Genomic DNA, 13,840 nt, shown 5'->3' with positions numbered 1-13,840 from the left:
AGCTTAACATTGAGACACTTTTATATTAAGTATCTTGATTGTAACTAAGAAAGCGGCATGGCGGAGAAAACTAATAAGTAAACCTACCTTTGTGTGACTCATCGATTTCATTAAAACTTTGTACATTTGTTAAGTAGGCAAAAATAGACTTCCGTTTCCGGTAGCGAAAGTGATTGACGTGTGTGTGTGGAGAGTGCGATTGATAAGCAGGTATTAGAGGATAAGGTGAGACGTGGTGGAGTGCGAGGAGGTGAAGGAAAAGGGAAGGGGCTGGTGGTGGAAGGTGAATAAGGGTAAAGGGCCGGAGTAAGGGAATAGTGAGATAGGAGTGATAATAGGGTTTGGACGGGATTTGGAGGTTAGACGGGAGAGCAGGTTTAGAGTGTACAGAGAAAGCAGAAAAGAGGGAGGGTAGCGACATCGGGCGGTAGAAGCATAGCAGGAGAGAGTAAGTGCAGTTGCGAGAAATTTTGAATTGGAGTAACGTTTGAGTAACCGATATAATATCTTAATATATGGTTTTATATTTTTACATTTGCTACATCTATATAATAATTGTAAAAATAAGCTAAAAATATTATTAAACTTGATTAAATTGTTTTCTTAATGTAAAAGTGTGATCATCTTAAATATAAAGAGTCATATTTTCTAGTAAATATTTTCTACAAAAAATAGATTACTTAATTTAAAAAGAAAAGAAATTTTTCTTTTTCTTTTTTCATTTACAACCCGACTGCAAGTAAATAAACTCTTAAATAGAGAAAGTTGGCAGGTTAGAAGAAAGACGAGATGGAGGAAGGAAAGGAGGAAAGAAGAAGAGAGAAAAGGAAGTAGAGGAGGGGAAAGGGGAGGAGAAGAGGAAGGTGGGAAGACCGAGTAAAGCAGAAGGAATGAGGGATAGAGTATATAGTCTGTCGCTGATAGATGCGTTTAAGAGAGGAGAAAAAGAAAGGAGATAGATGCATTACAGGCAGATATCTTTAAGAAAAGTATAAAGGTATTGAGATCGCCGGAAAAACAGCTAAAAAAGCAGCCGGAAAAACAGCCGGAAAAGCAAGAAGAAGGGGGGTTGAGTAAGATATTAAGGGAGGTAAAGGAGGGTTTTAAGAAAATTAAAGCGGAATTAAGAGAGGTGAAAGAGGGGAAAGCAGAGATGAGGGAATGGTGGAAGATATGAGGAAAAGATTAGACAGTTTAGAGAAAAGAGTGGAAGAGATCGAGAAAGGTAAAGGGAAGGAGGAGAAAGAGGAAGGGGATGAGGAAAGGAAAGAAGAAGAAAAGGTAAAGCAGATGGAGAAAAGGAGAAAGGGAGAGATGAAAGAATTAGAAGAAAAGATGAAGAGAATAGAGTTAGAGGGGGAAAAGATGAAAGGGGAAGAGAGGAAGAGAAATATAATCGTAAAAGGAGTGAAAGCAAAGGAGAAAAAGATAGAAGAGTTAAGAAAAGAGATAGAAAAGATAGTGGGGCGACGGGGGCGACAGCGAGAGTGGAAGGAATAAAAAGTATAGGGAATGAATGAATGAATGAATGTGCGTTTTATTAGCCCTAGGGCAAGCCCTCTAAGGACACAGGTGAGCAGCAAAAAGAAAAGAACAAAGCTCTTACAAACTAAAAACAAAATAGCCTAGTGACAAGATAGAAGCTAAATTGAAACAGCGAAGTATAAACGTAAGATAAGAGACAGGCAAATCTCAAGCGTGGGTAGAAAATAACATAGAATAGAATAAATATAACATAACAATAACGCAGGTAAGCAATTAGAGCCGCAATATCAGAGTAGGATTTAAAAAAAAAAAAGAAAAATAAAAATAACGCAAGAAAAACGAAAAAGGAAAAAAAAGGAAAAACTCAGATAGTGCAAATACAAATAACGGAGAGTGAGTATAACGCATAACATGAGTAAATAGAATTAACGCAAGGAATAAAAAGAACTAAGAATAAGAATGATCAAATATGTAGCGCAAGAGAAAGAGAAAAAATACGGATAACGCTAAATATAGTACAGATAATGCTAAATAATAATAAGCGTGAGAAAAAGTGCGCGTCCCGCTAGGCCAGGGACGAAGAAGCACTGCGCTGCCGCAGAAAAAGGAGGAGACCGCGTCTAAAGGTGTGGATGGTCTCGGCGTTGCGAATGGAGACCGGGAGTGAGTTCCAGAATGTGAGCGCAGCCACAGCGAAGGATCGTTGATAAGTGGAGGTGCGATATGAAGGAATGGCCAGGTCCAATGGGGAAGCTCTAGAGGTGGCTCTGGGTCTAGAGCAGGAGGAAAGCTTGGAGGCCAGGTAAGACGGAGTGTCACTACGGATAATAAAGTAGATGAAGCATCCGAGGTAAGATCATCTATCGTCCGCTTGCAGCCAGCCAAGCTGGATATAATAGGGGGAGACATGATCGTCCCAGCGAAGGTCAAAGATGAATCGTACGCAAGCGTTCAGCAATCGCCTGAGTTTGAGACAAAGCTGCCCAGTGAGGTCGGTCAGGACAGCCGCGCAGTAGTCGAAGAAGGGGAAGATCAGAGAGGACACAAGACGAACGCGCAGGGGGCGCGAGAGACAGTGCCTGAAATATTTATGACGCCAGAGGACGCCGTTCAAACGCTGGGATACGGATTTAACATGTTCATTCCAGTTGAGCGAGCTGGTAAAGGTCAGGCCAAAATTGATCACCCGGTCAGTGACTTTAATAGGAGTATTATTGAGTTCAAGGACTATCTCGTTATTCGTGCGGATGTTAACATAGCGGGCGCTGCGCAAGAGAGTAGCCACGGTTTTCTTGGCATTTAATGTAAGACAGTTGACGCGCACCCACCGCTCAACCGCAGAGATGTCCTCCCTGATCCTATCAAGTGCGTGCTCAAGGTCTGCAGGAGGAAAGTCGACATAGATTTGCAGATCGTCAGCGTAAAGAATATGTCGACTGTGGCGGATAACGGATCGTGAGTCATTGATGTAGAGAGCAAAGAGTAGGGGAGCGAGAACAGAGCCCTGAGGGACGCCGACCCGGATAGAGAACCAAGATGAGAAACCGTCGCGTCCACGAACGCGTTGACTTCTGCCGGAAAGGTAAGATTCAAACCAGCGGATGACCGGTGGAGAGATATAGAAATGCGAGAGTTTACGCAGGAATAAATCATGACTGACGGAGTCGAAGGCCTTAGAAAAGTCAAACAGGATAAGAAGAGTTACTCCTCTAAGGTCGACCGCCTGCCTAACATCATCCGTCAGTTTAACCAAGGCAGTTTGAGTGCTGCAGCCGCGACGGAAGCCAGACCGAAGGGGAAGAAAGATAAGGAACGAAAAAAAATGGTATGGGTAAGATTAGCGAGTGTAGGGGAGAAAATTGAAGTAATGAAAGAAAAAGCGAAGCTGAGGGAAAGAAGGGAGTGGATAGTGAATGATCTGACAGAAAAGAAGAGAAGAATAAAGTGGTGGATAAAGAAGGAAACGGAAAGGATAAAGAGAGAAGGTAGAAAAGTAAGAGTGGGATATATAAAAATATGGATTGAGAAGAAATTATGGATATGGGATGAGATTAAGGATAAGTTAAAGGAATGGCACAGAAAAGAAGTAAGAGAATGGAAGGGAGGGATGGAGAAGGGTAGAGGGGTGGAAAAAGAGAAAGAGGATTTTTAGTAAGGTGGTGGACGGAAGGAGAGGGAGAGGGGGAAATAGAAGGAAATATAGAAAATGAGAAGCATAGGAAAAAGAGGAGGAATAAGAAAAAAGAAGATGGCAAAAAGTATAAAATAGACTCTTGGAATGTGACAGAAATGGAAAACAAAGAAAAGGATTTCAGGGAGAGACTAAAAGAATGGGATGTTCCTGAGTGAGACTTGGTTACAGAAGGGATAAGAAAAAGTTGAAAATGGCTGCCAAAAGGATACGTGTAGGAAGTGCAAGAAGCGGCAAGGAAGAGTAAGAAAAAGAGGACAATGGGAGGAATGATTGTGGGGATAAGGGAAGGGATAGGAAGAGAAAACGATGATAAGGAAAGAAAAAAGGAGGGATTACAAGCAGTAAAAGTAAATTTAGGGGGAGAGTGGTGGAGGCTAATAGGAGTGTAAATAGAGATTTGGAGGAAAAAATGGGAAAGCTGAGAGAGTGGATGGAGGATATAGAGGAAGGGGTGAGGGTGTTAATAAGGGGGAATTTCAATGCTAGGACGGGGAAAGAAGGGGGAAGAATAGGTGAAGATGAAGAGGGAAGGGTAGAACAGGGAAAGAGGAGCTCAAAGGATGAAAAGGTGAATAGAGAGGGAAAGAAGCTATGTGGTTATATAGGAGAATTAGGATGATCAATATTGAATGGAAGCGTAAAAGGGGATGAGGAGGGAAAATGGACGTATACAGGAGGGAAAGGAGGGACCGTAATAGATTACGTGATCGGAAATAAGAAAACAAGAAGGAAGGTGGAAAAGATGAAGGTGGAAGATTGGTTAGACTCCGATCATCAGCCGATAACAATATGGGTGGAGGGAGAAGGGCGGAGGGAAAAGAGGACCGGGAAAAGGAAAAGAAGAGGAAGAAGGTTTGGACGAAGAAGGGAAAAAAGAAATTTGAGAAATACCTTGGGAAGAGAGATAGTGATGGTGAGGGGACAGGGGAGGTTTGGAGGAAAATGAAGAGAAAAGTAGAAGTGGCATTAGAGAGAGTAGAGAAGGAAGAGAAGAAGGAACAGAGAGGATGGTGGGATGAAGAATGTAGAGATAGGAAAAGAGAGGTTATGGAAGAACTAAAATGGTGGAGGAAGAGAGGGAAAAAAGGGAAAAAATATAAAGAAATGAGGAGGTACAGGAAACATTTTGAAAAAAAGAAGAAAAAAAAGAGAAAAAGATGGGAGAGGGAAATAGAAGGAATAAGATCCAAAAAGGATGTGTGGAAGATAGTGAATAAAGAAAGGAGGAAGAGAAAGAGAGTCAGGAAAGAGATTGAAATGGGGGGGTAGGAAAAACACTTTAGAGGAGTGCTGAGAGGAGTGGAGTGGAGAATAAAAGGGGAGGTAATAAGGAGAGGGGTAGAGGAGGAAAAAGAGATTAGTAGAGAGGAAATTGGTAGGGGGATAGTAAGATTAAAGGAAGAAAAGGGTTAGGAGGGGATAGGATTATGAATGAAGTATCGAAATATGGGGGAAAAGAAATAAGAGAAGGGAGGTGGGAGATACGTTATAGAGTGTGGAAGGGAGAGGGATGGCCGTAAGATTGGAGAGAAGGGATAGTGGTACCGATAGTAAAAAAGGGAGAGGAGGAAAAGGTAGAAGACTATAGGGGGGTTACGCTTACGCAAACGGCGTATAAAGTGTACGCGGCAGTTTTGGTGGAGAGATTGAGGGAAGAATTGGAAAATAAAGGGATATTACCACCGAGTCAAACGGGGTTTAAGAGAGAGATAGAAACGGTAGACCACATATACGTGTTAAATTATTTAATAAATAAGAAAATAGCGGAAATAAAAGGCAAAATAGTAGTTATGTTTGTGGATATGAAAGCAGCGTTTGACTCGGTGGATAAGGAGATACTGGTACTGACAATGAGGAGGAAGGAAGTGAGAAAGAGTCTGGTGGTGAGGTGTGAGGAAGTTTTGGAGGAGACAATAAGTAGAGTAAGGGTGGGGGAAAGGGAAAAGAGAAACTTTTGGACAAGTAGAAGAGTGAGACAGGGATGTCCGTTAAGCCCATGCATGTTCACACTACTGCTAACGGATTTGGATAAGGAATTGAAAAAGGGCGATGGGGGGAGTAAAGATGAAGGGAAGAAAAATCTATTCCCTGGCGTATGCGGATGATGTGGCAGTGGTGGCAGAGGATGAAGCAGGGATAAAAGGGTTAATAAAAACATTAGAAGGATATGTAGAACAGAAAAGATTAGAGGTAAATGTAGAGAAAACAAAAGTGATGAGGTGTAGAAGAGGGGGGGGAGACAGAAAAAGATAATATGGAAATGGAAAAGAAATGAAATAGAGAAAGTGAAATAGTATAAATATCTGGGCTACATGATGATGGCAAATGGGGGACAGTAAGAACATATAGAGAAGAGAGTCGAAAAAGGAGCGGTGGTGATGAGAGAAGTATGGGGAATAGGGAAGAGAAAATTCGGAAAAGACTGGGCTAGAAGAATGTGGTTATTTGATAGGTTGGTATAGACGGTGGTTAGCTATGGGGCAGAAATTTGGGGGTGGAAAAAAAAGGAAGGGATAGAGAGGATACAGGACAGGTATTTGAAATAAGTAATAGGTGTGGGAAGGTACACACCGGGGTACATGGTAAGGGAGGAGATGCAGAGAGAAAAATTAAGGAGAAGTGCAGGAATGAGGACATGGAGTTATGAAAAAAAACTGGGAGGAGGAGGGGGGAGTTGGCAAGGTTGTGTTGAGAGGAAATAAGAGGTAGAGCGAAAGAGGGAAAGGTGATGGAAAAATGGTAGGAAAAAAGAAGAAGTTTCTATGAAGAAAAGAGCTGGAATATCAAGGAAATAGAAAAGTTGAGAGAAGAAGGAGGGTTAAAGGGGAAAAAGGTGGAAGCAAGAGAGAGAAGGCGGCAGGAAGAGAAAAGGTGGGAAGAAATTAGGAGCTCGAGGTTCAACAGATGGTATAACAGAGTAAGGGGAAAGAGAGTACCGGAGTACTTGAAGAGGGATTAGAAAAAGGAAAAATAGAAAAGGATTGCGAGGTTTAGGTTTAGGTTAGGAGACGGTATGAGAGGAGGTAGATACTGGGAAGAGAAAGAGAAAAGAAAGTGTAGGATATGTGGATGGGGAGAGAAAACGTGGGAACATATATGGGAGGAATGCACGGATTGGGGAACGGAAAAGAGATGGCAGGAGATGGTAGGAGAGGTTTTAGGTGAGAAGAGGGAGGGAGAGGTTTGGATAAAAAAACTGGAGATAAGGGAGGGAGGAAGGTGGCTGGGTATGAATGAGAGTGTGGAAGGAAGAGAGAAAAGTGTGGAAGGAAGCTGCGGAAACGGAGGTCCAGAGAATGAGTGTGGAGATATGAATGGATGAGTGATTTTTCTCTCTCTCTTTCTCTCTCTCGTGCGTTGTAAAGGATGCGAGGAATAAAAATATTGAAACTATGTAAGCGGAGCGGAAGTCCGCAATGTACTCCGCAAGGAATAAAGTACCTTACTACTACTACTACTACTAAGTAGGCAAAAATAGGCACGTATTTTTTTTATCGGCAATGCTCAACATTAGAGAGGTGAAATCGCTCCCCAAATTAGTATTAGACAATTATCATGGTGTTTCACATAAAAATAATGTGCCGATCAACACAAAATTATTACAAAATGTTTTTTGTGTTAGATAGTAAAGTTTACATGTCTGACTAATTTGGTTTTTGTTTCATTAAAATCAAAGAATAATTTCTTCAATTGTATTCAAAAAGCTACAAAAATAAACCTTTCTGGGAGATGTTTTACCCCTCGTAACAAAGATGCACAGAAAGTCGGACATGTAAACTTTACTATCTGACATAAAAAACATTTTGTAATTATTTCGTGTTGATCGGTACATTATTTTTATGTGAAACACCATAATGATTCCCTAATAACTTCAACTTTAGGAATCGATTTCACCCCTTTAATGTTAACCATTGTCAATAAAAATATACGTGTCTATTATTTTTGCCTACTCTACAAATGAACAAAGTTTTAATGAAATCGGCGAGTCATGCAAAGGTAGGTTTGCTTGTAAGTACTTGCATTACATTTTTCCCTCCATAATGGGACCAGGTTCGAATCTCCGAAACATCTAGTTTTTAAGTTTTTTACTGTTATATTTTACAAGTATTTTTATTATTCTTTTAAACAAAAATAATATACTTACTTCTAATAGCACAAACAAATTTTTATTTATTTATAAAATTATTTATTGTAAAATTCGCACATTGCTGTATAATGTATATCAAAATAAAACATAAATCGGTATATCACAAACATTTGATAAATTATTTATTTTTCACAAAAACATTTCTACCTACAACATTGCATGACAAGGTACAAATTTTACAATAAATAATTTTGTAAAGAAACATATTTTTTAGTCTTATTATTATATAGGGTTACTTAAAAAACATACGGAGTATATCACGAGATATAGGACAAGACTCCAAGTTGAAAAGTTCAGAGTCATTTTTTGAGCATTCTATTTGTAATTATATGATAGTAAAGTTTGCAAATTAGCGTCCGTCTACAGCGTCCGTCTGGAAAGCAGGAACGGGAGTAGCAGCTACTTTAATGTAATTGCGGGAGAGTAGAGCAAACTTTAATACGAACAGAATGCTCAGATCAAAAAATGATTCAGGACTTTTCAACTTGGATTCTTACCCTGTATCTCGTGGTGTAGTCCATATATGTTTTTTTAGTTACACCTTGTATAAGTACATTTTTACTTAAAAAACAATAAAAATAAGTACATTTTTACTTAAAAAAACAATAATAAAAATAATCAAATTGTATAATATAATAATAAAAATTTAAAAAAATTTATACTCCAAGGATTCGAACCTGGTTCGACCATAGAAGACAAAATGTAATGCAAGCACTTAGTCTCTTCAGCTGTGCCACTTTCTTAGTTACTGATTCAAGATTCTAGTACTTAACAAATAAATATCCAAATGTTAAACTTTAATTACAACTTTTTTAGAAACTCATTCACGCTAATCCTTTTAATGTACCTTTAGTATACTTGATCTCGCCTTTCGAATAAGCTATAACTCATTTCATTTGACATTTCGCAATTTTTGCCATTTCCTTGTTAACCTAAATCTTACAAACTATCTTATAACTAACTTAAAACTAAAAATGCTCATTACACACATACGCAAACTGCGAAATCCTCTTCCGTCGTAAGTCTTCTAACTATTTCTTTCTCTATCTTTCTCTCTTATTTCTTCTCTTTTCTTTCTTTTCATATAATTTCGTTAATACCGCTTATTCTCATTCTCTCTCTCTCTCTCTCTCTCTCTCTCTCAGTCCAAATTATTAAAATATCAAAAAATTAGAAGGATAGTCGCACTTTCAAAAGTGAGAATATTCCTTTAATCGTTAATAAAATCTAAAACAACTTGGATAACGATAAAAGTTATAAAATAAAACGTTAAAGCAACATACCAAACGTATGGGAATCATTTTTATCATGCGTCAATACAATATCCAACGTTTGAGGACGCGTCGGTTTTTCGGCTTCCTGATCATTTTCCTTTGCATAAGAGACCATGGAAGTATCAATTTTCGATACAGTTTCCATTTTGGAGATTTTCTCGTTGTCATGCATATCAGTCTCAGTATGCACTACAAAAACATTTTTGTTATTCTCAGTAATATCTTTGGAGTATACTTTCTTATCGCAATCTTCTTTGTTTTCTGATAAATGTAATAAAATACTGCTGTTATTATCCTGTAAAGTGTCTGTACTAGAATTGCTGTATTTCTGCACTACATGGTTACTACACAACTGTTCTCCAATGTTTTCAAGTTTTGACGTGGATTTCTCTTGAACAGCAATATTAGATACAGCTTGTAAAGTATTCTGCTGCATTGCAACATCTTGATCAATTACTTCAATCACATGATTGTCTTTTATCATTTTATCTAATTTATTATGTTGCATATCTCTCAGTTGCTTACTTTTTTCACTTAAATCAGCTTTTACCACGTTATTACATTTTGCATCAATTATATTTTTAGTACACATATCCGTATTGTAAACAATTACAGGAAACTTTTTCGTTTTTTCCTGAAATTCCTCTTGCGATATTTTCGGAATTTCGCCTATCATAATTTTTTCGAATATAGGTGCTTCGTTAACATCCTCTTTATCTCGTTGACAAAGACTCGCACTCTTTTCTTTATCACTTCGCAGGTCATCGTAGGATTGTGGCAACCAAGTATTATCCGAAAGTATACTTTTCTCCTTAGATTTCGCTTCTTTCTCTAACGCTATCAAATACAAGTTTAATTCCTCCTCAGAAAAATCATCACCGGTATCAATTATCTGTGTCATATGTATATTAGAGAAGACGCCGCTTTTAGCTATCTCTGTAGTTTTGTCATGATTTTCACTGCTCGTTATATTCTTATCCAACTTTGCGATACTTTCTGCAATTTTCTCTTTATTATCAACAAATGTATATTTATTGATAGAATCTCGACTATCTATGTCCAACTGCTTCTGTTTGCTAATGGTATTATCAGAACTTTCTTTAAGCACATCATTAACCATGACCTTTTTATCTATATCATCCTTATTACTAGACAGTTTTGTATCTATTGTAACATCATTGTGTCTCGAAATGGACGTATCTGATGTAGAAATTAACGCATTGCTATTATTTTCTTCAGACTGTATCGGTGTAGAATGATGAAACATAGTATTCTGCATTATATTATCTTGTTTATTACTAGTTTCAACTTTGACAAATGCATTCAGTTCCACTGGTACTATACTTTTGTGATCCAAAGTGTTCTTACTAATTGAGATTAAATGTTCATTAATTGCCGTATCCCTGTTCGATTTTAAATCTTTCTCTATCATGTCATGTGTGGACTTTATGGACAAATCATTCGCTTCATCTATCATAGGTTCGACGTAGTTTAAGCTTCCAGTGGGAGCATTAATATATTCGTTTAAACTATTAAACACATTACTGATACTAGGCTTCAAATTCGATTGATTTAACTTTTTATCGTATCTATCGCCGTCTTTCGAATCGCTACTCGCATTCTGCTGTTTCTGCACCGAGTGATTTTGTGATATGTCACTGCACGTTACTGAGGATACTTGATCGGAATCATAAGAATGAACACATGATTTCCGTCCAGTCGCAATATTATTGATACGATCGTGCACATAGAAATTATTTATAGACTCTTTGCTGTCCGATATAAATACTATATTTTTTTCAGCTAACGAATATTTAGTATCGACATCCATCGGTCGAATATCTCTGTATTTTTCGACAGATGATACTACTTCGCCTTTCTCAGGATTAAAGTTGTATATTTTTGGAGGCACAGATTCACTATGTTTTTCCATGATTGACGCTTCTATAGTAGAAGTTGAAACTGACGCTATTTGCTCTGCACAATCTGCAAGTAATTGAATAAAATTTTATATTATTAATTAAAATTTAGTTCAAAACAGTTAATATATAACACATTTGTTTAATATAGCTTTCAACACACGTACATATTTATTTGAAAGGTAATTATGTGATAAAAACTTTCTGAAAGTTCCGTAAACAACGAGGAAAAAAATATGAAAAATTTCTAATATTAAATTCTTTCCTCATGTTTCTAATTCTTATTTATACTTTCTTATTCAATTACTTTAAAAAAGTTAGAAAAAAATAGAAAAAAACATTTTTTATTAAAACTTTTTCAAGAGGCACGATCGTGTCTTGCGTCAAGTAAACGCGTAGCGAAGAAAGACCGTACTCTTTTATGCAAATCAGCAATTTTCAAACACACGAGATTATCATATAACAGCTAAACCAATCAAGTTCTGAGTAGTCTCAAACAATAGCTTAGGAAAAATTACATAATAAAAGTATTATTTTTTTTCTCTCCGTGCCCTACAAGCCGAGATATCGCAATGCAAAGTCTAAGGTCTTAAAATTTTCATGTAAGAAAATCGTCCTCAGAAATTCTCTTTCAAATTTTTTACACAGAGTGGCGCTATAGCATACATTGGTTAGCCGTATTCATATGACCACGTGAGGTGCATCATGGTCGTATACATTGCCGAGATGACAGGATTTCTAACTTGAATAATTGTTAATAATTAAAATTTTGGTTCACAGAGCAAAGCAACACTTTTTACTGCCGTCGCACAGTGGTCTGACGAGCAACTTAAGAAGAACTAAATTAATATCAGCTATCAAAATCAACTGGATTTGCTTGAAATTTGCTATTTAAAGGTTTTCGTGGTTGATTACGAATCCAACGTTACAAATTCAAATTTCAAAATAGCGAATCCAATATGACGAACAAAATTATCAAAATCAACTAAATTTGCTTGAAATTTGCTATTTAGGAGTTTTCAAGGTCGTTGATTACGAATCCAATATCAAAAATTCAAAATTCAACATAGCGAATACAATATACTTAATTTTTTATATTATTACACAGATCAATTTTTATTTGATTACGAGATCTTTATATCTAATTCCGAAGGTCATCACTGCACTCAACTAAACCAAGAGTCACGAATCAAGAACGTTGTCAATTCCATTTCTTTAAATTTTCTTATTAATACTTATATTTTTCATTAGTTTTTTTTATTATTTTTTATTTTTTTATTGGTTTTTATATTTTATATTTAAAAAAATTTTTTTATATTTTTTATTGGTTTAATTTTTTCATTATTTTCAGTATTTAATGTATAAACAAAAAAAATTAAACATTAAAATCAAACACAATACCAAACATGTTAAAGAATATGTAAAACAATTAATTCATTGATAAAATAAGCTTAGATGGTAAGTGTAACTCCAAGAGCTATACCGCTGCGTGCTGCACCGTAACGCAAGGAATTAAATGCGCTACAGAAATCGTTTAGGCAAATATATGCAAGCAAAACTAATTAAATATCAAAGTATATATAATGTCTAACATTTTGAGTTTTGTGGTAACAATTGGTAACTCGTTAGTTACACCCCTTTAAATATTTTAAAGGGGTGTAAATAATATATTAAAATTGACTTTAAATCTTAACTATTTAAGATTTAAATGTTATTTAAAAAATGTTGAAATTTATAAATACATTTATATGCAAATGAAGTAATCTTGACATAAAACATAATATTAAAAAAAATCTATCCTTTTACAACTACAGTTGGGTTAAAAAATATTATTTCAAAATTATAGTGCCTGTCACGAATTTTAGTCTGATTTTCAAACATTTCTCATATGTTATTATACAATTATTATGTTTAGATATTTTTTTAAATATTTTTTTTATTTTATCCTTAATTGGAGTACTCGATATAAGAATAAGAAAATTAAATTAAATTTTAGTTGACATTAAAAAATTGAATTTAGTTCCCTTAAAACCATGCGTCAGACTGTGTATCGTGCCAAAACGTGTCGATTGATCCTAAATTTATCAATATCGAAAGTGAGTCTACATCTACAATCTATATTTAACAATATAGAGGATGATTTAGTTCAGCTAGAAGACTCGACACGTACGTATTCTTCATAAAAAATTGAGTCAAAAATGTTAATAGCAAAATGTTGTGGGGTCAATAGTTTTTAAATGGTAAATCTTTGGAAGTTGTTCAACTGCAGAGCGTATATTCGCACTGTCAAGTGCAATGCAACCAAGCGGCCGGCCGGGCGCTTTGACGAGTACCCTTAAGAGAAACCTCATATAAACAGCTGATTTTTTCTCGATTTAAAAAAAAATGACAAAATTTATTGGATGTAGACAAAGTATACAATAATATTTACTATTTAAATTAAAAAACTTTTCTTGTTGTTAAAAAATTTTAAAATTGCGGCAAAGCAGCTGCTTAAAATTGACTCCTTAAATTTGCGCCGGCCTATGCCAAGGTCGTAAAATTAATATAAAACAAAAATTTCAAAAAAATGTTAGTTTATGTAAAAATGCACAGCCTATGTTTAAATAATTTAAAAAATTTATAAAATTGTTAAAAATGGCAACATAAACAAAAAAAGCATTTTAAACCCTTAAACACGTAAATGGGTCTAAAAGATCCCATATAAAATTTCGAACGCTTGCTGTGTGAAGCGAAATAAGATAGGAGGTTTGGACCAAAGCGTATACGAAAGTTAAAAAAATTTTTTTTTTTTTTTGATTGATATGGTTGATCAACTTTT

The 13,840-nt window shown here is 36.1% G+C and overlaps 1 protein-coding gene across 6 annotated transcripts in view; it reads right to left on the bottom strand.

Annotated features, from left to right (window-relative positions):
* The window catches only part of LOC105202431 (zinc finger FYVE domain-containing protein 16), a 140,821-nt gene that overhangs the window by 109,452 nt on the left and 17,529 nt on the right, over window positions 1–13,840 (bottom strand). For all 6 annotated transcript variants that reach the window (XR_005576085.1, XM_039456205.1, XM_039456208.1 and 3 more), the window contains exon 2: window positions 9,110–11,086. Coding sequence is in view for 5 of the 6 variants with exons in the window: in XM_039456205.1 (XP_039312139.1) it covers window positions 9,110–11,086 (1,977 nt within the window). In the remaining variant the exon portion in view is untranslated. The remainder of the gene's footprint in view (window positions 1–9,109; window positions 11,087–13,840) is intronic.

Source organism: Solenopsis invicta, chromosome 12 (genome assembly GCF_016802725.1).
Source record: "Solenopsis invicta isolate M01_SB chromosome 12, UNIL_Sinv_3.0, whole genome shotgun sequence".
Taxonomy (NCBI): Eukaryota; Metazoa; Arthropoda; class Insecta; order Hymenoptera; family Formicidae; genus Solenopsis; species Solenopsis invicta.
The sequence above is the reverse complement of the archived record's forward strand: the minus strand, read 5'-3'. Positions and strand labels throughout refer to the sequence as shown.